Here is a 26,249-nt window from a genome sequence, read left to right on the forward strand (position 1 = left end):
CTTTATATAGGAACACTTTCAATTGCAGAAACTTGCAATTGCTTGAAATTTATCATCATCAACAGTGGGTTATAAAAAGCAGGTAAAATATTGGTTCAATACACAGACAACTCTTGTTTCCTGAGGAACCAGTTGAAATACACAGTTCTGTAAACCTAGCTCATGTTGGACAGAAGCAGGCTTCTCCTGGAATTAACTCCCCTGAAGGTAGCTGAGCAATTAAACCTACCTTCCTACAAAATCAGACGAAAATAGATGCACATGGCAGAGTGTCTATACTTCACATTGTAATTCTCAGAGTCCACAAGTTTAATACAAAGATAACTGCTTTTTCAGAGGATGCAAAAAGCACGGACTCTTACCTGCCTCTTGGTAGGTGATTCTCCAGCAAATTACCCTCTCACATCACAGCTGACAGCTCCACAGGATAGTGGTAATGGCAGAATCACACCTGCAGAAAATGGTCTCTAATATGCTACTGGGACATATATGTTGGTATGTAAAATCTCTATTATATAGTTTCTGAAGTTATTTTCCTTGGCCTTTGTAGATTTGCAAGAGCCCTGGTTGGCTTTGTATTAACCCTGACAGCCTTACAGTTGAGCCTTTTTACACTTGTACTCTGTGTGTGTGGGCTCGGCTTCGCAAACGAAGATTTGGGAAGGGCTGTCCCCATGTGGGTGTGCCCTTCCAGCCTGCACAGTGGATTTTAGGTGAGGCTCAGCGTGCGCAGAACTGGCCCCACCGTTTAAGTCCTGAGGTTCATCTGCCACGGCCGAGCGAGCTTGGACAGTGCCAGTGAAGTCCTCAGGACTAGAACCTACAGCACCTGGCATTTCCCAGGAGGTCTCCCATCCAAGTACTAATCCGGGGCTGACCCTGCTTAGCTTCCGAGATCTGATGTGATCGGATGTCAGGGAGGCATTTAACTGCCTTCTTGTACTCTACTCATTGAATTAACAAAGAAAAGACTTTTAAAGAATAGATCAAGCTTTTCAGCAGCAAAAAAAAAAAAAAAAGATCATTTCAAAGCTTCCCCAAACACCTCTCTTTAAAAGCCTGCTGCTGCTTACTTTGCCCATGCTTCAGAGCAAACCCTGTTTCCAAAGTGACCTGTTTCCAGTCTCAGGTATGCCCAGGCTGTTTTAAAGTTAATCCTTAACCTCCATTAGCAACAGCATAGGCATGGTGTAGCGTTTTGGTGGTGCTATAATAAAACCATAATCACGCACCTGTCTCTGCTGCATCTTCCTCCAAATCTCTGATGTAGTGAACGTTTACAGTCTTGCTGCAAAAAAGCCCCAGTAAATGCTATTACAGGCTGTAGGGAGGAAAAGACATTAAAACACAAGAGAAGTAAACACAGGTTCTGTAATTACACTTTATTGCAACTCCAATGCGTTGTCTGCTCCTGAAGACTACTTTAGCTAAATTTGTTTCAGACTTTTTTCTGTATCAATTAATAAAGACAATAAGCGTGTATAATTTTCTTATTATTTTATTGAAAAGGTACATTTAAAAAAATACACAGACATTTTACTATTATGGATTGCTGACAAAGATGCTCTAAAAGTTAATTCTCTTCTTTTTTTTCCTTTCTTCCACCTGTTGTCCCCATTATCACATAATGACTTTAGTCTGAGTACTGTGTATTGATTCACCTTTATAAAAGGGTTGGGGAGGTAAGAAGATAGGTGGGGTATTACTGTAATATATTCAGTAAACATAGAATATGATCAATTATAAATATTTTATGTTCTGTACATTATTGCATTAGGGAGCCACAATGTTATGCAGCATCATTACAAAGGAAACTAGTTAGAAATGAAGAAAAAAGGATATTTACGTACAAATATATGGATCCATTGTCTTGGACAATGCATGTGAGCTGTGGCAATGTGCAATTAAAAAGTTCTTTTTTCTCTTTAAACATTGCTTAGCAACACCAGTGAGGAAACAATAAAAATAAGTTAAATGAAAGTAGCAAACAAGTAGTAATCTTAACTCTATGTTATATGGCTTTCTATTTTTGATTTCTCTAAATCAAGAGTGACACAAGAGAAATAATTAAAAGCTTCAGCGCTGCATTGCTTTCAAACATTTGCACAGAAACTAAAAATGTTAAAATCAGACATGATACATCTTTAGTACTACACAAGATACACCAGTACTGGGGCCTAGGACAGCACACAATCCCTGTCAACAAGAACACACGGAAAAAAAATGGATGCAATTCTTTTTTGAGATGTTACCCACATCTAGCATTTTTTTCCATATTACGTTGTAACCCATTGGTTTGCAGATAAGTATTTACATAGGTGTGAGTGAGGAAGACCCTAGTTTTCAAGTCTGTCAGGAAAATATTTTACGTTTCTTGATTCCAAGGTGCATCATACACATTAAAAAAAAAAAAGAAAAGAAAAGAATAGATGCATGAATCTTTAATGGTATAAATTTGATGAGCAATTTAATTTTTAAGCAAATCAGATTATTTTCATTAAAAAAATAGAAAGAGAGACTCAAGAGAGTTTTCTAGACTCCAAAATGCAGTGCCATCAGTGACGGATTTTATGATGTGGTTGGATGAGGTGTCCTGCTGGATGACATTGCAAAAGAGAAACATTTTAAAATCTCAAAACCCTTTGCTGATTTCCTTTTACCCTTTGTACTGGCCATAGTTATCCCTTTTTTACAAGAATAACTTAGTATGGTGCAAAGAGTATGGAGGCAGGCGTCGCCCGGATGGGACCGTGAGCCGGCCTGAGGAGAGCGGGGGGTATTGCTGGTGCCTGAAACAGCGAGGCCGAGGGCCGGGGAGGAAGGGACAGAGCTGATGATACAGCTGCAGCTGCAGCAAGAGGAGATGAGAGGAAAGCAGGTGCCAGAGGCTTAATCATGTCCTTCTGAAATGCAAGTTTTGCCTGGAATAAAACACACACAGAAAAGTAATGTAAATACAGTTCTCCCCATGCTCACTTTTATGTGAGGGAAAAAGTGAACCCTGACACAGGGCATGCTGTGCCTTCTCACAGAAGCCTCATGCCAGCTGCTCAGAAATGCTACCTACATTGTCCTCTTACTCCAAAATCCTATATTTAAAGATACATAAATCTCCTGAGTCTAGAGACTGTCACACTGATGTTTAGAAAGAAACATAATTTGCAAGTGAACAGCTTTATATAAATGATAACTGTGCATGAAATATTAAAAACCCCATGATTAAGTCTTCAATATCAAAAGTCAAATTTTGCACTTGCAAAAATGAATTATAGAAAAGTAGAGTGGTCAAAATGGGAATCTGGTGTTAGTACAGTCAGCTTTTCCCCTGCCATTGCAGACCTGCTCTATTCAAAGGAGAAATACTTTTTAAGATCAATATCATAAAGAATTTTTTCTGAAATAATTATTACTCATTTTATGATCTGCAATCTTTGCTGGTGCTTGTAGTGAAACAGCTTACCAGAAATACAACCACTGCAGTCTCCCTGAAAATGGTTTGCACCATAATCATATGTTTGTGGGGGCAAAGATACTCAGGTCCTTCCTTTATAACCGGTGGTCTTTTCTTATGCAATAGATTATCAAATGATGTATTACACAAGTGAAGAAATTAGAGTGTGCAGAACGCATCAAATGGGGAGACTTAGAAAAAGCCTGCAGCATTTTCCTTTGCCTCCACACAAAGACATATTGATATTTCAGCTGTTAAAAGCTTTTCACATGCTTCCCTCTTACACACACACATTTGCATCTCTCTCTTCCCAACCTATGAATGGTTTTTGTGCCACAGGTGGCAAGCACTTTTCTCTAATGAGTAAAGTACAGGCTGTGTCATGAGCAAATAAACATACAAACTGTGCTGTGCTAAAGCCAGCCTGAACCCTGGCTGCAGCTGACTGGCAGAGCCAGCTTGAGAGATTCCTGGAAATGCAGGTGGGTGTGAAAGGGATTGGCTAGGGGCACAGAGACAGAAGAGGCATTTTGATAGCCAGTGACAGACATGGCCTGGACATACAGATAGGCAATTCAATTCTCCTAAACACCTGATGACTCTTTTGAACCAACTAATACATCCACACAGCACTCTGTTTTGCTGTATGCAGAGAATGAGCATTAATATTTTCATATTTTAACATCCTATATCATTTTCCCTGACTGCATCCATCATAACTGAGAGTTATCTCAGGCATACAGAAAGACCAAATATATCCACTGCTGCCTTCAAGAAGTGCACTAACCTAGCAAAGCTAATACCTTTCCACAGGGCATACGGTTCATTCCCCATTCCACTGATTATTCCCTTCTTCCTAGCAGTAAATAACATTTGCATGCCTTTGACTGGGCAGACAGAATACATAACTATCTCCCAATCTGATCCCCGTGCAGACTCAGCCTGCGGGGGAAGAGGCTGCGGAAGCATCAGGTCTGTCATGTTCCTGTCTCTGTGCGGTGGGAGTCCCCAAGGTCGCAAATTCACACAGACAGTGAGGAGACATAAAAATACTTACTGCTAAAATACTTGGGTTGCGCTGCAGTTTGTTGTAAGGACTATATTTAGGTTTCATAGGTTTTCCTGCAACTCTGTCCTTATGCCTTCGGCTGGAAATGTGCTGAAATAAATATCCTCACATTTAATTAGCTGTTTAAACATTTCTCGGGTTTGAGTTTGAAATTGATTTATCAGCAGGATATGCCTAAGCTCCTGTTTGTAAGATAAAGTAGGTTCTTTAGAGAGAGCAAAGGTGAGTTTTGCTACATTAAACATAACAATTTGAAGCACATCAAAGAGAGAATCAGAAACTACTCAAATACAGCACATTTTGTGATCTGAGACAAGCTCTGCAAATTATCAGTATTTTTGTTAGTATCTCCTTTTTTCACTTGAGGAGCTTCAAACCAGGCAGAGCTGTAAGTACTAGGTCATAGAGATATTCAGAAGTAGGAGGTAAATTTCCATCCTGCTGATGCTGTTCAGTTGCATAAATAATTCAATATTAGCTTAAGGAAGAACCATTACCCAGGGATATGTCTACACTATGTAATTTAATATTATCTTAGAGCTAACTAAAATAACAGGGAATGAGAGGACACATCCATGCAGCACAGCACCATCCAGTTAGAGATTCCCATTTGGGTATCAAAAACAGTACATTTGTTTGGGCACAGCTCTGAATCCAGGGCTAATTGACTCAGACAGAGAGGAGCAGCATGTTCATACAGCTACACTGTTAATGATAACATTGCTCTACACAATTCAGATGTATTTATAGTATTACCCTCCTGCTGACTGTCCAAAACCAATAGATTTGAGTCACATTTTCCTTCTCACATAGCATTAAACAGTATTCCAGCAGACTGAAAAAGCACTGAATGAGGAATTCAGAGAACCTCAACCCAGAATGTCTTACATAAGGGAGACCAAAGTTCAAATCTCTCTCTTGAACCACAGCAAACTTTTAAATAAGATCTGCTATGTTATTCATTGATACTGACATCTCTGCTTAATGACTGTCAAGGCCATTTTTCCCAGCTGAAACAATTAGGTGAACTTGACCTGTGACTGATGATTTAGAAATAGTTGTGGGATGACACATGAGAAATACTAAATTCACTTAGTATTCACCAAAACATCGTCACACAACTCTACACCCCACCTACAATACTGCAATACAGGTAAACCCAACAAAGGAGCTCCAGATATATGCAAGCTACCTGTTTAAGTTGAATTTCTGAATTAACATGGACGTCACAGATTTCACAATGAAATGTCTTATTCTGCAGTCCTGAGCCTTTATTGCCATTCTGCACCTTCAGTCGGGATCCAGGCCGAGGGTAAGACTTGATGGGACCGGCACCGTTCCGAGCCTCGACCATGGTCTTGTGCTTGGAGCCTAATGGGTAAGGAGGTTGCAGGTGATCTCATAATCAGCAACATAAAAACATGTCCATCAGCCCTGGGACTTTGCAACACATTTATCTTCAAGACAGAACTGTTAAAGTCACCACAGACTGGGACTAATGATCACTCTGGTTTTGGTCAGTGTTGTTTCCATTTCCATGATCTAAAGGCAAGTCAGAAGGGTTTATGCATAGAGGGAACGGGACACTGTCTTGCTGTTTGGGGGCAGTGTGTGACTGCACAGCCAAAGTGTTTGTTGCTTATTCTTCTGCCAAAATCCACTTAGCTAGTAAATGACAAAAAAGGGTATTAGCCAAGAGCGGGACAAGAACTACAGTAATCGCTCAAAACCTGCCTAGTAACAGTAATACTTCAATAAATATCCTCCGATTTGGAAGAAACGGCTGCTTTGTCCATTTCAAGAATGGACTACAGCTGTAAAGGCAGCTGCAATGTTTGTTAACGAGGTTTCCACCACCAAGCACACCATCAACACATACAGAGCAGAAAGAGCACGTTATGGATTGCTGCTTGTGGGCTGTTAAAGGGAGCATATCTAATCTTCAGTAATCAGAAGATTCTAAGACATCTAGGAAATCTAATAAGCACATCCTAACACTATAAAAATATGAAATAACAATAATTACTATAAGTTGTAGCAGCAAAATAACAGATACCAGTGATAGTGAGAAGAAATATGAAAGAGGGGGAAGAACTGACATTTTAGAAACTGTAGTGTTACAGAAAACAGTATGATCATACATGGAGGTATGGCGGAATCTAGTTAGGTAACAGGAACTGTATAGACTTTGTCAACTAAAAACTTATAGAGTACAGGAAAGACAAAAAATTAAGGTGCTCTAATACAGTATCAAGCACTACACAAAATCGTCATTAACAAAACTGGTTGTAACTTGACATTGCAAGTTTTAACAAAAAAACTCTTCAGTGAGGTGTGGCTGCAGCTTGTTAGATTGAATTTAAAAAATTTTAACACACAGCTGACCTGTACCATATAGATACTCACCTGTGTTGTGGGCTTCTAGTTGTGAAAGAGAATTCACCGCCACTTTGCATAATGAACAGTAAAGTAGTTTTTTGGCTTTTTCCTCTTCTGACTCAGTGACTGTGTTAGCAGCTCCATTCGTGCTCTTGGTGGATGAGGCAGGTGTTAAAGGTGCCACTGCTGTCACTCCAGGTTTGGAAAGAAAAGGACCCACTTCTGTATTGAACTGCTCAGTTTCACTACTGGGTTTTGCTTTCCCTTTATCTTCTAAAAGAAGCAAAATACAAATGTCATAATATGCCATACACACACAAAAAAATCACAGTAAGAGTACTATGGGTTCAGTGAACCTAACACAACAGGGGCCTAATTTATCTCATTTTATAAAAGACAGCGGCACCCTTGAAATCTTATTAAAATCCTACCATGAAATGTGTGTAATTTGACAAAAGAGGTGATTTTACTGGTTTTTAGGTTACCAGTGAATACCAATGACTTCAAAAAGTTCATGCCAGCTGTTGTTACTTCATGCTGTAGGTATGGTCAGCTGAAAGGAGCCCAAGCAAGCCTAAAGGCAGCCAGGCTTAAGGACTGAACAGCACTCAGAAACATGCAAGGCTTTGCACTGGGGATTATAAAAGTATTTCTCAAAAGCAATATATTTGCCTTTTGAAGGGCTCAAGTTGCTCAAAGTCCCTGGGAGAACACTGAACGACTCCAGCACCATTTTGACATATGATAGCCCTCATTTCAGTTACAGGACTTGATTATGGTGACTACACGACACACATGAACACAGCTGCTAATATTTTTAGGTTTTTTCAAGAACAATTCCCCATATATCTGTAGATCAGATGGCTTCCATGTGCATTCAGTGCATTCCTGTATTCACTTCACAAACATGAGTCAGTCATCTGTGCTCCTATGAGACAGGCAGGTATTACTTCATTTTGCAGATGGCAATCACAAAGCAAGAGATTAAATGTCCCAACTGTGCCTAAAGAGGAACTTTGTGCCAGAGCCAGTATTGAAATGCTCCCTGCTTATGTGCTGCCTGCAAGAGCTCATTGCATTTTAAGCTATTCAACTGCAGGGCTTGTGACCACAAGCCATATTAGTTGCCAGCAATAGAACAAGCTCCACCCATAAAAAGTACGGGATGGGGACAGTGCAGTGGTGCTGGTATGAGCAACCCTGACAAAATGGACATTAGAACTGATTGAGCTGTCTCTCTTAACAAGAGGAATCAAATTTTGTATTATAAGCAAGTACATCATCTACATAAGAGCAACCTCTTAAAAACTACTTCTATCCCATTTGCAACCTTGGCATAGTTTTAAACTGACTTGAATAACTTGGTTCCATTTTGAGCATTTCTTTTTAAACAAGGACCCTTGCACTTCATGTTTGCAGCTACCAGACTCTGTCTTAACATGACTCTGTGTATCAGAAATACAGCTGTACTACTAAGAATTCTGAAAACAGGATTGTACCCACTCAAACACTTGAGAGCGTGAATGATCTATGAGCACCCATCCTGAAACTAAACCCCACAGTTGGCATATTTCCCAGAAAAGCATTGCAGTATATCAATTTTAGATTGTTATAAATGAGGAGAAAGAAAATTCTAATAAAAGAACTATTATTTTTTAAAATAGCAATAAAAATACTTTGAAATTACACAGTATGAATAGTACTAAATATTGAAAATGGTCGAGTACAAAGACTACTATTAGGACCAAATTAATGTAAAACCAGATTCTGAAGGTATTTTGATTGATAAAGTATGACCAAAGAAATTGATGCTAAATTGTACTTCATAGGCAATTCAATTTTAAAGTCTCTGTAGTAGTAAGTCACATCTGCAAAAATCTAGAACATTTTATAGGACCTATGAGTCTTCATAAAATATAGTTTTAATAAATAGCATTTACTAGCATTCTAAATTAGAGAGTTTTCAACATGGAAAATTCTCAGAGGTGCTAACATCTACAAATGATCACACTGAACAGCTGCCACTTGTGAATTCACATAACAGAAAGATAGGCTTGTTGTTCTTGTATGCAACATTTTGCCAGACTCCAAAAGGCATAACACCAGGGTATATGTGAACCTGAGTGGAATAAAAAAGTTCCTCAGTATTTTTGCGTTTTAGGCCTTAAAAGAAAAACATACCTACAGAAGTGCAAGCTGTATGCCAATATATACTGATTACACTTCTAGTGTGGGTTTGGGGTATTTTTAAATGTTGTTTCCCATGTACTTTTTAAACGAATGTATAAAAACTTGGTGCTTTCGAAACACCTCCTGGAGGTAGAAATCATCTCCTGCAGTGAGTGAGAGCGTGGGCAGTGTGGGGCAGCAGGAACAGCAGCTGTGGGGCACAGAGTGGCCCCAGGGGGGCCTGAGAGACCCCCAAGCAGGAAAGACATGCTCCTACTGCTGCCCACAGCCCTGCCTGTGCTATTCTCACTGACCACAACAAGGGTGAGCAAGTTTTTCTTGCTTTCTTTGGCCATCAAGTGTCTGCAGAGTGAGATCCCAAGACAAGATCTATTTTACACAGGCCACCAACTACCATCACAGAGTGATGGTTTTTCAATGCTGAATTTAACAGATAATTGAAAAATTACACATTTCAGTTTCCATTTCTCCTCACCTAGCTAGCCACCAGCTGATGTAGTATGTAGACTTTTATATTTCCTGGATTTACAGCATTTTCACTAATTAAAATACAAAGCAATTCTAGAATATACAATATGTTAAAAACTAAGAAGAAACTTTCAGAAAACTAGAGATAAGTTACCAGGATCCAGCTGGGCACAATTCTGCCAGTATTTCAGCTTTTGGAAAGAACTCCAGTTCACATAATAATTCCATCATTTGGAAAGCTTCCTGACACAAATCAGCTCTTCATCGATGGAAATGTACAAGGAGAGACATACGCCCCTCTATGAATTAATGTTTCCTTCCACCATTCTAAATGTTTAATGCAGAACATCTTCAAAGATCATAATTGTAAGGTTATTATACAGTTTAACTCCCACAGAAAGTACACGGAGCTAAGTGCATATTTGTCACTGCAGTAGGGCCAGAACTGGGTTTTCCTGGCTTCTAAAATCAGAAAATTGCACTTCTCTAAATGGGCTTTTGATAACTGCTTATTTTTTTCAGTCCAAAGAATCCAAAACACCATTACTTACAGTTTGAGACAGAAATGCCAAGTATTCAGTTGTGCAAAGCACAGGAAATGCAAATTGCATGTATATACACAGCATAAAGAAGATTATTCCTTTTTTTTTGTACTTACAGCACAGAGCTAACAAATAATATCTGCATGCAGAAATCAAAAACTAACTGTTAATGGCTGCATGCATATCCATCTTTCCAAACTATAACCACCTTACAAAATATATGTGGATGGTGAGATGCAGCTGTAGAATTATAGTCCTCTTGCTATTTCTGAAGGCAAGTATTGTTGAGAATATGCTCAAATTTCCTCTGATCTCCACTGGGCCAGGACCAAGAGAGGGAGGCAGAGGCCAGAGGAGTGCAGAAGTGAGTCCATCCTGCTCTGGACAACTAACACACCAGCTTCTGCTGCACAGCTCAGCAGAGGACAGCTGGAAGCACGAGACCTGGGCAGTACCAACCTTCTCCCTGAAAGCAGTAGCTGTGATTCAATCTGCATCAGGTCAGGTTGAGATGCTCACATCAAAACTCATTTGCAAGAAGTTAACTTAAAATCTAATTTGTACTGTTGCACTGCATTTGACTAGGTTCCTTTTCCATGCAAAAAAGCCGTATTTCGTCTGTGTTAAATTCCTGTCTTTAAATTAAGCCTTCATTTTTGTCAAGATTTCAGAAAAGTAAATTGATGATTCAGGTTCTTACTGAAGCCTGAATTTATTTTGAAGTAGAGCCCAGGGAAAAACTACACCAAGCTAATTAACTATTGCTTTGGGCTCAGTAATATCATGCTTTTGTCACCCATTACATTGTTTTAATTCTGCTTCGAAGTTGTTTTCACATATTTTTGCTTGTTTGACTCACTCTTGTGTCAGCACCATGTTAAAATGAAGTCTAATCAGTACTGCCTCATTTTAACTATATGTACCAAGGCCAGGACACTGCAGGATAACACCTGACAGATGCAGATCTACAAGTTCTACCTCCCAGTGGGAGACCAGCTGAAATGACTTACCAACCTTTGCAAGTCATGCAACTCTCACTACAGTTGCTATGGCACAATCCATAGGACCTACCCATGAATGCTGAAATCCTAGTCCAGGTAAGCAAAGGGGTTTTGCATCCTAGCTCAAAAAGGGGCAAAAATGTTACTGTAAAACTTCTTCCCTCTGACACTCAACCTGCATCATCCCCTCTATTCAGTTATTTTCTTTCCTGGCAAGCAAGTGAATATGAACACTTTGCCCCAACTCAGTCCAGTGATCAATGCAAGCCGTGCTGAAAGCACTTTTCTCTAATCTCACTAACCATTCCATTAAGCATTTTGGTTTATAACGCACCTTTAAGACAGCTAGTTTAATTTGCTTTGTGATTTGTGTGAAGTGTTTACAACTTGATAATATATATAGATTTACATCTTATAAATATATATTTTTCAATGTTCTCACACCATGCTAAAATGTGCCTAGAGGTATTGATTTCTATACCTAGAAATAGATTTTTAATTTTTGAGTGAAAGCAACAATTTGGTGCACATCAGGAAGAAGTTCTAATTTGGACTTCATGCATGCTATTTTCAACAAAACAGTTATTTAGAATTCAGATTTTACATTCTTGATAAAAATAAAAACAATGAGAATTCTAAACCCCATCAATAAATGTAGAAATTTAATGGAACAAGTTCCTCTGTATCAATAATACTCACTGCTACTAACACGCCACAACATGCCTATCTGCACAGTTTTTATCATAGAATCATAGAATCGATTGGGTTGGAAAAGACCTCCAAGATCATCGAGTCCAACCCTTGGTCCAACTCTAGTCCATTTACTAGATCATGGCACCCAGCGCCACGTCCAATCTGTGTTTAAAAATCTCTAGGGATGGTGAATCCACCACCTCTCTGGGCAGCCCATTCCAATGCCTGATTACTCTCTCTGTAAAGAATTTTTTTCTGATATCCAACTTAAATTTCCCCTTGCAGAGCTTAAGCCCGTGCCCCCTTGTCCTATTGCTGAGTGCCTGGGAGAAGAGACCAGCCCCCACCTGGCTAGAACTTCCCTTCAGGTAGTTCTAGACAGTGATGAGGTCACCTCTGAGCCTCCTCTTCTCCAGGCTAAACAACCCCAGCTCCCTCAGCCTCTCCCCATAGGACTTGTGCTCCAGTCCCTTCACCAGCCTTGTTGCTCTTCTCTGGACCCGCTCCAGCACCTCAATATCCTTTCTGAACTGAGGGGCCCAGAACTGAACACAGTACTCAAGGTGTGGCCTCACCAATGCAGAGTACAGGGGAAGGATCACTTCCCTGGTCCTGCTGGCCACGCTATTTTTCATACAGGACAGGATCCCATTGGCCTTCTTGGCCACCTGGGCACACTGTTGGCTCATGTTGAGCTTCCTGTCAATTAGTACTCCAAGGTCCCTTTCTGCCTGGCTGCTCTCCAGCCACTCTGTGCCCAGCCTGTAGCGCTGCAGGGGGTTGTTGTGGCCAAAGTGCAGGACCCGGCACTTGGCCTTATTGAACTTCATCCCACTGGAATCAGCCCATCTCTCAAGTCTATCCAGATCCCTCTGCAGAGCCCTCCTGCCTTCCAGCAGGTCGACACTCCCTCCCAACTTGGTGTCATCAGCAAATTTGCTGATGATGGACTCAATCCCCTCATCTAAATCATCAATAAAGATGTTAAACAGGACTGGATCCAACACTAACCCCTGGGGAACACCACTGGTGACTGGCCGCCAGCTGGATGCAGCTCCGTTCACTCTCTGGGCCCGACCCTCCAGCCAGCTCTTAATCCAGGAGAGGGTACACTTGTCCAGGCCATGGGCTACCAGCTTTTCCAGGAGTATTTTATGGGAGACAGTATCAAAGGCCTTGCTGAAGTCCAGATAGACCACATCCACAGCCTTCCCCTCATCCACCAGGTGGGTCACCTGATCGTAGAAAGAGATCAGGTTGGTCAGACAGGACCTGCCCCTCCTAAACCCATGCTGGGTGGGTCTAATCCCTTGTCCACCCTGAAGGTGCTGTGTGATTGCACTCAGGATGAACTGCTCCATAACCCTGCCAGGCACGGAGGTCAGGCTGACAGGCCTGTAGTTGCCAGGGTCCTGCTTGCAGCCCTTTTTGTGGATTGGGGTGACATTCCCCAACCTGCAATCATCTGGGACCTCCCCAGAGAGCCAGGACTTTTGGAAGATGATGGAGAGCGGTTTGGCAAGCTCTTCTGCCAGCTCCTTCATCACCCTGGGATGGATCCCATCTGGTCCCATAGACTTGTTAGGATCCAGCTGGCTCAGTTAAGTTGGTCACTATTTCCTCCTGGAATACAGGAGGGGTATTCAGCTCCCTCTCCCTGTCCACCAGCTCCAGGGGCCAGTTGTCTTGAGGGCCACCTGTCTTACTGGTGAAAACTGAGGCAAGTAGGTGTTAAGTACCTCAGCCTTCTCCTCATCTTCTTTAACTATATTTCCCTCCAAGTCCAACAGAGAATGGAGGTTTTCCTTGCCCCTCCTTTTGTTATTAATGTATTTATAAAAGGACTTTTTGTTATCCCTAACTGAAATAGCCAAATTTACTTCAAATTCCACTTTTCTTTCCCTAATTTTTTTCCTGCATGACCTAGCTCTATCTGTAAATTCTTCGTAAGTAGCCAGCCCTTTTTTCCATAGTCTGTAAACTTTCTTTTTATCCCTGATTTCTTTCAGAATCTCCCTATTTAACCAAGCTGGCTGTCTTCCCCTCCGGCTGGCCTTTCGGCACACTGGGACAGCCTGTTGCTGTGCATTCAAAATCTCCCTCTTAAAACATGTCCATCCCTCCCGGACCCCCTTGCCTTTAAGGGTTGTTTCCCAGGGTATGCTCTGAATCAGTTCTTTGAATAGGCCAAAATCTGCTCTCCGGAAGTCCAAGGTAGAGGTTTTAATGGTGGCTCTCCTTCTATTATTTCATGCGATGATACACAACACAACTTTGCAATAAATGTCTGTTCCGCAACACCTTTTTCAAATAGCAGTTGGAATTAAAAGACTATCCAAGGTACAGATGATACATGATACACTTGCAAGAACCCTTTCCAGTATGTATTCTCTTTTATATACAAAGTTCTGCTACAATCCTAATAACCCTTACTAAACTGTCATTTCAATTTTCTGCCAGTATATAATAAATAATTTGCTCTTACTGTCACAGTAACAAAAGAAATAATATTTCAATTACTGAAAATACATATTGTGTGTATCTGCATGTGATAAAAAGTGTAGCTTTGCACCTGCCTGCTTCTCTTCTCTGCCAGGAAAAGGGACTACTGCCCAGCACTTGTGCTGAAAGCTGAGCGCACAGACAGCGAAGGGTCCCGGGCCAGAGAACAGCTGCCCCACACAGGGCTGACTGCAAGGGAGGAGTCTCCCCAACAGGAAGAGACGGTGCCATGCTTAGCACCCCCAGCCCCAGGGTCACAGCTCTTCTTGTGATGGGTCCTTCTCTGCTTCCCCAGCTTCTGGCGTGGAACAGCAGCTGCACACACAGCACAGCAAAGGGCACACACTGCAAAGCAGCCACCGCTGCTCCCCAACCCTGCACTGAGGCGCTCTGGAGAGATCGGCTTATTTGTCATCCTAGATACAGAAAATTGGTGTTATATTTCTTTTACCTGCTCACAAAACAGAACACATTGCCAAGTTAGAGGAGAGCACAATGGACAAATTATTTTTGGAAGTAAGATATTTATTTTTCTCCTTCACAGAGTTAAGGAAGTAGTAAACACTTGTGCTTCTTTTCTTTTTTAAAAACATGAAGGAAAAAGCCATGCAATTTTCAATGCAATTTCCAGTCTAAACCAGCCACATAATTTTGTTGCCGTGCGAGGGAAACACAGTAACAAAATAATTTACTGTGTAACTCAATCACTGCATGGTTATCAAGGCTATTCAACTGGTGAGCAGAAATGATGCACAGTTAGGCATAACGCCTTTGGTTCAATCAACCTCGTTTATGGTGATACATTACAATACCACATCACTGCTGAAAGAACAACTTTTTAAAACATAAACAACTTGATGATTCTGAACACTTTCAATTAACTTCCATGTCACTTCCTATGGTAACTAAAACTGAAAGTGATTTCTGAAAGGAGATGTTCATGTTTTATTTATGGCACACCGAAAGTGTGGTCCAAAGATTGTCTCATGATAGCCTTGAGTTCACATAAGTTGTGTTACAGGGAACTATTATTAGTTTGAAATGTTGATTTTGAAGAGTGAGTTTGAGGTAAAGCAAACTTAACTCCCAAGCTGGTAAAACTGGTCCAGTTGAAACAGATTTTCAAGTTCTCCCTGTAATTTCAACAGCTCCAAATATGCCTGTCAATATTGCGCTGCATTAAACAACCTTTGAAGCACACAGTGGTTACAGAATGGGAGGAGGAAATCAATGAGATTGCCAGTCTGTTGTATTACATGCTCTTTCCCTGATGAATTGTGTAGCAAAGGTAAAATCACTTGCATTAATTACAGTGGCAGACAATCCAAGAAATTTTTGCTGAAAAGTTTATCACTGTAGCTAAATTGGCATCAGTAAACACAGAAAAAATGTTATCTACTGAAAAATAAAATTCTCAGTTTAAATTTAACATGTTAAATGCTTGGCACATTTGACATAAATCTAAAAAGTGAGACATATCCCACTACATTTTTTCCCCTACTCTTCTTTATAACATACACCCACTGAGAATGCTCAGTATTCAAATCTACCTTTTGACTTCTCTGTTCTAAGCTTTCTGCACACAGAACAAGAAGGTGGTCCCCAGACAAAGTGATGATCAGTTTAAGAGCAGAGATGACAGCTGCAGACAGACAGGTATGAAACCACAAAGAGACAGAATAACCAGTCACTAACACAGGCACTGCTGTGGCAGTCAAACTTCTCACAAGCTTTTTTCTGGGTTTCAGTCCATCACAGTGGAAGAGAAATTCTCAGAGGGGAGATGCAAAGAAATAAGTTTGGCAGCTGATTGCAGAGAACTCTTCACAAACAGGCCCAGGAAAATCAGGCAGCTGTTTTGGAAGCTGGTTTCAGTGGCTGATGGGCAGTAGGTGCAAGACAGCAGTTTGAAATACATTACAAAAGTATGGAGAGTTTTGAAAGTGAAGGATGTGAATTTGGAGAGATAAAAATTGGGAGCTTTACCTATACCCCAGAAATATTGTAGCAAAATTTGCAGCATTTGAAACAAAATCATTAAAAGTAGAGAGATCACAGTTAAAGAGGTTATAAGCTGGATTGAATGTAATTAAGGGAGACATTAAGGCACCAAACCAAAATAAAATCTAGGTGGGGAAAACTTATTTATTTACACTGTACTTGTAGGACTGCCTAACCAAACCTTAGGTTATACCCTGGGACACAGGTCTGGGAATGAAGAGTCATTATATTGGAAACGACAGCTGCTGTACATCTCTTTGCCCTGAAATAAGATATGGAAACAGCAGATGATCAATGAGTGAATTAATTAGATGACAACAAAACCTCCTTCAATGTACTAGTCAGACAATAGATTCAGTAAGAAAAGCAAGTTTCAAAATACTGTTCTTCACAGAAAGTCTTATCTTCTTCTGGTTCACACTGCTATAGAAGACTAAAGTACACACACAATTACTTATTCTTCTTATAAAGAAGATGAACACTGTAAGTAATATAAGCCATCAGGACAACAGCAGGAGAGCAATTAAATCATTAATGGTCACAACCTTTACAGTATTTGTAAATACTTTGTCCTGCATTTCAGTATCACTCAAAAAAACCCCAACAAAACAAACAACAAAAAGCACTAGGTTTTTTCTTGACACTCATTAAGACAGAATTAGCTAACTTTGATAAGGTATTTCAAAATCTTTTTTGTTTTATCTCCACATTTGCTGAATAATGAGACTCTAATGCTGTCAGACAAAATACCTACTTTCTCACCAGTTATGCAGTCTACTGAGAAATGAGGCTGAAAAACCCGTAGGGCTCTGTTCTAGAAAAATTCCACTGCAAACCTACATGCAAATCAGACAGCACAGTGTCTCTATTAACCCTTTGGTTACCTTTCATTTTTGTAAAATGTTTTTTCTTGTACTTCAGGCCTGCATGAACGACAGCTAAGTTTTACACAATGAAATAAATCTCTTTGACACAATCTAAAGAGAGCCAATTTTGTCTCTATACAAAGATGAGAAACAAATGGAAGCTATAAATACAAAGCTTTTCATCTCAAACACAAATGTGCCCTGAAATAAGTTCCACCATATTTTCTCAAGATACTGAAGCTGTATCAGGAAATGTCTGGATGGCTGTGCAATATTAGGTGAACTCAGTAGCTAGACTGATTATTTGATTAACTGCACCACTACTCTCCAAAAGGCTGAACCAAAGTTATCTTTTTTTCAGAAGTACTGCTGGTATGGCTATGGTATAGCAGTAATATTAACAATTTCTTAAATATTTTGTTTCTGATTGGGCATACCAAAGACTCTTACAAAAGAAGCTGTGGGTTTTTGCACAGTAAAACAATATTTGTAACTGATCAGACTAAAGATGAAATGTTACAAAGCTTTGCAATTTTGCATGGGTTTAATTTTTATAAAAAGTGGACCAACGAGAATTAGAAAATATTCAAAGTACATATTGCTCTGCAAGTGTGAAACATTGCTCTGCAAAATCTATTTCTATACCTATTTGTACACCCCCCTCAACTGAGAATGCCTGATGCTCCAGTTACTGGGGTGTCTGAGATGATCCTGCTGATTTTTAATCAATTCCTTGAGCAGTAGGAGATTCTTAGGGGATTGGTTGAGGTTGGCTGGCTGGTGTTTTAGATGTGTTTTACAGACAGAGATCAAGAAAAATCTGTATGCACTCACTAGGGGGGCAATGAAAAAAAAAATAAAAAGATATTTTGGCACATACAAAAAAAGCATATAGCAAAATAACTGCAAAACTTGTCATGTATCAACAAAGGGCATTCACATTTTAAAAAGCCTCTTATTTAGTATTTCAATACAATGCAATTTCTCTGTTCAAAAGCAAAAGTTATGAATAAGACGGGTTGATTCTGCACTGTTAGCCAAAATGCAGGAGTGTGTATAGTATGTATGGAGAAAACAAACTAACTTCTAACACTCACTTAAGGTAATTTGTGTTGTGTCTCCATGTCACCTGCTTGTCTTCAATGATTTTTTTACAGAATGCAGATTATATCAGACTTTTCCTCATTTGGAAAGACATTTATTACAATTCCCAGCTTCTCGTGGCTCCCCACCCCCACCCCATCTTTAGACTTAATAGGGTGAACAGGTAACTGGTGAATGTGGCATGTTCCCTCTGGAGAAAATCAACTTATCTACAATCACCAATACAGAGGAATTTCCTAGTGCACAGTGTCAATATGCACTTTCTCAGTGGCATGTTGGCAGGTTGGGAAAACTCCCACTAGAAGTTGGTTCATAAAATTCATCAAGATCAGTAGCACTGTGGTGCTGGCAATTGAAAACAAAGTGGATCTAAAACACAGCCAGCAAGTGGGAATGCTAATGGAAAGAGTATCCACAAAGTGAAACCATCCAAAAGCTTAGTCTTCCTGAGTCCTGTTGCTGTACAGCTAGGCAAATTCACTTTCATCTTTGCAGAGCTATGCCAGTCTGTTTTGGCTGAAATGGAGAAATTTGCAGGTTGGAAAATTATAATACAGTGTGGGTAAAGTTTGAAATACAGTGTAAGATCTGCTATTACAAAATGTGACTCTCCTCTGGGTGAAAGTAAATGTTTTTTCTAGTTATAAACTTATCTTTTTCTGACACTAGACATCCATTATTTTGAAAACATTTTATACTCCCATTCCACACTTTGCCACACATTTTTTAGAGGTACTGGAATGCAAATTTTCTATAGTACTGCATTGCCTTTTAAACATTTTAATAATGTAGGAATGCTTAGAAAAACAACTTTCAAAGATTACAACAAACATACTGTATTCTGCCTGGACATCCTTCACTTCTGCTTAGTCTCTGTTCATCTTCTCAACTATAAAAATAACATTGGCTCATCCATTTATGAATCTGAAATACATTACTAGAAACACATTTCACTTGCTGTTTGTGCAAAACAAGAATCTTAAAACTCTACCCACAAATGCTGAAGTGCCCTGGGACTCAATATGAAATTTATGGGTCCCTAAATAAAAGTCAAGGAGAATTGACAAACTGTAGGTAAGTACATTCTCATGGGCCTGTGTCTGAACTACCTATTCAGTACTTGCCCAGGTAGAACTGCCACTGAAGCCAGCTGTGAAACACTCATCTTTGTTTCAGTTAAATGACATCTAGAATTGTTCATTCTCACCCACTTCTGTAGCAGGTTTGCCCGAGGACCGTGAATATTTAGTCATGCCCTCAAGATTTGACAAATAAATTGAGTATCAACTCTAACTTGTCTAACAAACACCAAAATATTTTCACTTTCCTTGGAAACAAGTAATAAGAAAATAATTATTAGCCTAATGTTTGCATAAATAATTTTTATACTATAGGAAATGCAGTATATTCCTCCCTTCACTGCTGGAAGGGAGGAGTTAGAGAATCAGGAGTAAAGTCAAGCCCAGGAAGGGGTGGGGCGAAGGTGGTTGTTTTGGGTTTTTTTTAGGATTTGGTTTTACTTCTCATTATCCTTCTCTGATCTGATTGGTATTAAATTCAATTAACTTCCCCAAGTCAAGTTTGTTTCCTCTGTGACGACAATGGTGAGTGGTCTCTCCCTGTCCTTATCTCAACTCATGAGTCTTTGGTTGTATTTTCTCTCCTCTGTCCAGGTGAGGAGGGAAATGATAGAACAGCTTTGGTGGGTACCTGGCTTCCAACCAAGGTCAACCCACCACAACATTCTCCTTAAAAAAATTTAAAAAATGGAATATATATCCTTTTTAAGGGCAAAATGAAAGCATCCTAAAGCAACAGCATTGGGACTGACCTATTCTTTTACATGTGGACACTAAATTCACTACAAGGCTCTGAGAAAAGGAGAAAAATTAATTTTTACAGACTCAAACACAGCCTCTAACTTTGACACAACTTGACACAGACAAAATTTTATTCAACTACCAATTGCATGAGTAATCACCAGAATCCTGTTATTTTTTCTCTGATAACAGAGAAAATACATGTCCGGCCTCAGAAGAATTGCCTTATTCAGCAGGACATTCCTTCAATAGGTTTTGTGAAAGTATTAAGTACAGCTACAGCTATTGCTCCCAGGCTTGTTTAAAAAAACCCACAATAGGACCAGGTGTCTTTTTACCAAGTATTCCATTCTAGTCAATATAAAGAGCTAATTTCAGTCCTACATAAATAAAGAGCATTTCCATTGATTTGACTTTCTAGTCTTCTAAAAACAAAACCAGGGTTTGGTTCAAAAAGTAATTATTTTCTTATGAAAATAATAGTGTCATTCATCATCAAAATAATAACTATCTAAAGATGATTAAAAGGCACATTTTATTTCTCTCGTTTGCAATTTTTACAGAATTTTTGCAATCTCATTACATAACCCTCACTTTTTAGGATACTTGCAGGTCATTTCCTTTCTAATAGAAAACTGCAAAGCAGATAAGTGATGTTGGTATCTCACAGTCTCAATTCCCTTTTTGCTAGATGCTTCTTTTTTATCCCACTTTCTCCCCTACTTCATTTCCTTACCTGAAGACTCAAGAACCCTTATGTTGTAAAGACAATGATGAGTAAAGAACGATGTGATATATGATAGTTCTAATAGCGCCATGTCTCTGGTATTATGCCTTCTATGGAAACATACATACATTTGTTAGTATTTTTTGCTATTTTATATTCATCTTACTATCATTCCATTATCATCATCATCCTATTAAAAAAAAAAGTCCTGTTTGGATATTCTATAGGCACATCATTAACAGAACAAACAAGAAAAACAGATGCCTGATTTCACAATACAAAAGAGGTGCCAAAAAATTCAATGTATATAACTGGATTCTTTAAATGACCACATACATGTAGTTTAAAAAACCTCAGCAGCTGAGAGCACCCCTGGCCCTCCTCCCACTGTCCAGCAACATTAGTAGAGTCAGCCTTGCTTGGTCAAACACCTATATTTACCTCTCTCCAAAGAAAGGAAAACTTTGTATAATTTTAATGATGCTAATTAAAAGATGTTAGGAGACTTAAATTCTAAAAACTTGAATAAGTAAGAGTAACAGAGATATACAGTTTTAATGATACAGGACACATGAATGCACAGGGATCCAAAAGAAAATTATTTCATCTTAAAACATATTTTGATCCAAAGCTTATGCTTATTTTACTAAAGGAAAAAAAAAGCTTACCATTCCTTCAAAACAAAATCCTGCTTGCATATATTTCTGATTGATATAATAACCAAAGAGAGAAAAGATTGATCTTTTCCAATTTAAACAGGAATTGCAACAGCTCATCACTGTAATTGTATCAGCTGCAGAGCTTATTCTTCAGTTAATGGCACCTATAGTCAGTTTTCAGTAGAGATGCAGAATTTCAAACATGCTAGTTAGCATTATTACAGACAGACCAAAGATTTCCAGGAGTTCCGAGTTTATCAACACCAAAATGTGGAGTGTGACTGCTCTTTCACCCAGGTTGTAAGAGACACATGGAAAGATGAGACTGGAATATCCACTTCTGAAAAGTATCAATGATAACTGACAGGGAAGTAAATGTTTAAAGATCTAACCTATTATAATAATTTCCTGTTAATAGCCTTTGACTTGCTAATTTTTCTTTCAGCTAAATTTTCATTTTAAGAGTATAAACCAAACAGCAACTTCCTGAAACATATGCTGGAATTACCTACCAGAAAAAGCCCTGAAGATATTTACTACTAAATCAAATACAGACGTTACATGTGCCATGGATGTAAATACACATACGGTACTTACAACAGTATATATTAATCATATTTTATTTTATCAAGTATAAAACGCACTGTGATCAAGTAGCAAATCCTATACCATGCCTTTACCTCTATTTTGGGGACAGAGTTTCAACAGCCAACAATATAGAGTGATCTTCATATGGCTGTGAAACACTATGAAAAGGCAACAAAACGAACCATCTCCAGAGCACGAAATGAAAAATGCCCTTGAATTGACTCTCCTTGGTGGCTGAATCAGATTGAATTTACTACTTAGTTGACTGTAAACTAATACCTTTATCTAACAGAAATATGCCTGTGCTTAGCAGGCACTATCCAAACACACATAACACAGATGCATGGTTATTTTATAGAGTGTAACTTCAGCAGAATTCTTTATGTAAGCATAAATGTGAGGAACTCAGTAGCTTTTGATGAAGGCTGGACATAAGCACAAGCATCTTTGAAGGGCATAAGACAGAACCATGAAACAGGGCACACTGGCACTGGGGAACAGCAAGCCAAACACCTCCTTGTCTTGTTCTTCTCCTAGAGTCTTGCCCTGTCCCTGCCCCACACTCAGAATTCAACTTTGTCACAAAGTATTTTGAGGTCTAAAGCACTTCTGTACATTACATAGCATTAAAAGATTGAAGAATAATTGCCTTAGAAACATCCAAAACTTTGAGCTTCTTATAATAGTATCTGTATGACACATAACCTAGAATTTCCCAGAACAGATAATAACACCACAGTTAGCTGTGGAGGCTGTGCATCTCTGGCCCCTTGCTACTTCTGAAGGATTATCTGAAAAGCAGTTTATTAGAGCTATGTAAATAAGACAATCCTTTAAAATGAGTGGAAAACAAGGTGATAAATGGAAACAAACGTTAAAGTGAAAAGGGATTGTGTTAAGAGATCTGGTATCATTTTTAGGATTACTCTGAGTAGAGAGATACACATGGAAAAGTTTAGAATTTAAGCACTGGCAAAAAGTTTTTTTTAAAAAGTGATGAAAGCAAGATGACTAAGGGAGTGTCCTGGTGGTGGACTTGTGAATTGCAAACCGAGCCCTTCCCTGGGACATTACACCTCATTGGTAGTTGATGAATAAACAGCACTGGCAATTGGGAAACCAGAGAAATCCAACCCATCATACACTTCCTGAGTACATGTGATTCAACATGTTCCATGCTACTTTAGGAATAAAAGGAAAAAACACTTAGTTTTGCAGTCAAAACATCCACAGAAAGCCCTTGATGAACTAAGGCCCACAGACAAGACCTCACAGTCAACTTTTCTGTCTGCTAAAGCTTAGAGTTGCCAATCCTGTCTAATGGGCCAACTAATTACCATATGTCTACAAGATATCAAATGGCATTTATTAGGTCCATCAACATCTCTAGGTTATTTTCAAAACACAGCTCACACAGTGTCAGACACTGTACCACACTCCAGCATGACCATGTTCCTCAGAACAACCTCCAGTTAGCTTTAATTATGCAGCTGTAATGACTGGAATAACTCCAACAGGACTCACTTAGGATCAAGAAGCTGGCAAAAAGCTTTCAAGTCCCATCCCTTTCCTGCCATCCTTGCCATACACAGCAGATGCTCATATGCTGGAATACCATCACCATGCCCCTGTGCACTGCCTGTTAAGCTGCCTTGGTTCAGTGCTACAGGGCTGAGTATGAGGGGTCAGGATTTGAAACAGCTTCTAGCATTTGGCCTAGTTAAAGGTGTAATGTTGCCTGTTCCTGTACCAGCTGAACAAAAAGGGGCTTTCATAAAGCATCCAAAGGGTCTATCTGTACCTACTAAGTCCCAAGTAGCAGAGCCTTCTGCTTTTACATGAACAAGGACGGGACTTGAAATGCCCATACCCATCATTTCACAGACAGGCACAAGGCAGAACACATAGTGAATGGATTAAAGACTGAAAACCACCCATCCACAACCTTTTATGGTCTGAATTATAGTTTTGACTCTTGAAGAGTTTAAAACAGTTACAGTTACTTTTCAATTTTCATATCAAAGCAAAGTGCAAAGAAGGTGATACCACATCATATGTCTGCTTAATTTTCAACTATTTATTTTGATTTGGAAGTATGATCAAATAATTTCTCTTTTCTTGATAAGTACACAGTGATATTTCAATCAACTTACTATCATATGCATTCCTAAAGGACTCATCCCCATAAGCATCAGACTGTGCTAACCTGGGATCACAGATACCATCTTCTATTGCATGCCTAGAGCTGTATTTAAACCACACCTTAAACATTCTAAACTGTGCTATGGACTAGTTATTACTCCCGCCCTTTTCTAAGGTGATTCCATATATATACACATACACTTTTGGACAATCATCCTGAAAATCCTGGGCTGCCACAAGGAGGAAGGGAATCTTAGCCAATGCACTGAGTTTGCATGTCTAAGCTTTGGCTATGGGAGTGCTACGGGGCTTCTGCGAGCAGCTGCTAGAAATCTCCCTTACCTTTCACAAAGCTCAACCCATGGACCTTAGGTTATATTATCTCTCCCCTGCCCACCTGAGGGGAGTAATAGAGCGTCTCTGGTGGGCACTTGGCATTCAGCCTACCAGGATCCCACCATCATCCAGGATCAACCTACCACAGACCCACAGGAAAGAGCAGCTCCCAGAGCTCGTAATAAACAGCTATTCTGTAACCACATCTCAAAGCAGCTTCAAAAAAGGCATGCATTGTCACAGTAGTGATTTTCTAGCATATGAAACTGTTCTATAGCCATTACTAGACTTTTCCTGTGTAGTTTGAGAAACTGTGTGGGAGATATATAATTAGAGGGTCCCTGCTATGGCCACCTCTAATTTGCAAATACCCATCAGGACAAGCAGAGATGACCCAACAGGAGGTAGGGTAACAACAACCTTGTCACAAAATCTGTGGTGTTTTCTTGCTGTCTGCAGAGTGAACAGGATAGGATGGTGGTATTTACAATTAGCAATAAACAAGTATTTTCTAAACAGTAAAGAGTTGTGAGTTTAGAAAACAAGATCACATAGTTTCTTAACCATATGAGAATGCAAACCTTCTGCAATTCAACCCATAAATATCCACTTACCTGAGGCTGCAGCCACCTGTACCATTCCTGTACTGTGGCTTTACCATTACATGTTTCCTGATGATAAATTTACAGATGCCATTTCTGAGTCATACTATATTATTAATGTTAGCAGGGAAGATAATCATTGTCTCACAATGTGGGCATTGTCATGCTCAGACTGAGTCCTGCACTCACCCCTTTTCATTTGGCTGAGGCCACTTTTGTCTGCAGGAAATCATGTTCTTCTGGAAACATCCCAAAAGACCTAAAGATGAATATAACTTTCATAGCCTTACCAGCAGCCACATTTCTCAAGCTGAAAAGAACAGCTGTGAGACCACTACATCAAAAATTTTGAAAAATAAGGACTGGATGAATTTGGGTTTTGCCTTTGATAGATTCCTCACCTAACCTGAACAGTGAAATTATTTTTCCTGTTAACACTACAGTTGTGACTTCTGACAAATAACTGTTTTGGATCTCATGCTATTGTCAGACCCATAGAATACAGGACTCTGTAGAAAACTTGAAATTTCAGTTCAATATATAACAACTATTCTGTCTGGATAGCTGCAGATTATTCATAATTATCTCTCAAAAAGGCAGCACATCAAAAAGGATGCTAGTTGTGCCTGTTGTCCCCTTATTAGCAGATGTATGTAAGAGAACAGTTTAAATTGCAGTTTATCAGTTTATTATAATGCTCCCTACCCATTCTGCACTAATACTCATGGAAGCACAGAAGAAAACAAAAGTACACAAAAACTTAAAACGGTCTTCTCTGTTTAGCTTCTCTTTCTACTCTTCCATGCACAAGAAAAAGACACCAGAAATAATTGATGAACATGTCTCAGGAACTCTCCAAAGTACAATGACTACACAGAAGCTCCATAAGTGGTGGAATTTAATTTACTTCCTTGATTTCATTTAGCTTATGTATTTATAATGCAATTTTTATGGACTTACACCACATATACACACTTTCAAATCCTCCATCTTTAAGACAGAGTTCCTGCCAGTCAGCAGGCCAAGCAAAACAGAGCTCAAATGGCAGCATCGTTCAGGATGGACCATAGGTTAACGCTTCTCTTCTACTTAAGTTCCAATTTTCATCA

At 39.4% G+C, this 26,249-nt stretch overlaps 1 protein-coding gene across 8 annotated transcripts in view; it reads right to left on the reverse strand.

Annotated features, from left to right (window-relative positions):
• Positions 1-1,488: 1,488 nt before the first annotated feature.
• ZNF385B (zinc finger protein 385B) overlaps positions 1,489-26,249 on the reverse strand; it is a 132,443-nt gene continuing 107,682 nt past the window's right edge. For all 8 annotated transcript variants that reach the window (XM_071561983.1, XM_071561979.1, XM_071561977.1 and 5 more), the window contains 4 exons: positions 6,927-7,172; positions 5,713-5,891; positions 4,509-4,610; positions 1,489-2,921 (listed from right to left, as the gene is read on the reverse strand). In XM_071561983.1, coding sequence (XP_071418084.1) covers positions 2,703-2,921; positions 4,509-4,610; positions 5,713-5,891; positions 6,927-7,172 — 746 coding nt within the window. In that variant the 3' untranslated portion in view covers positions 1,489-2,702. The remainder of the gene's footprint in view (positions 2,922-4,508; positions 4,611-5,712; positions 5,892-6,926; positions 7,173-26,249) is intronic.

The sequence above is a fragment of the Pithys albifrons genome, chromosome 8, assembly GCF_047495875.1.
Source record: "Pithys albifrons albifrons isolate INPA30051 chromosome 8, PitAlb_v1, whole genome shotgun sequence".
Lineage (NCBI taxonomy): Eukaryota > Metazoa > Chordata > Aves > Passeriformes > Thamnophilidae > Pithys > Pithys albifrons.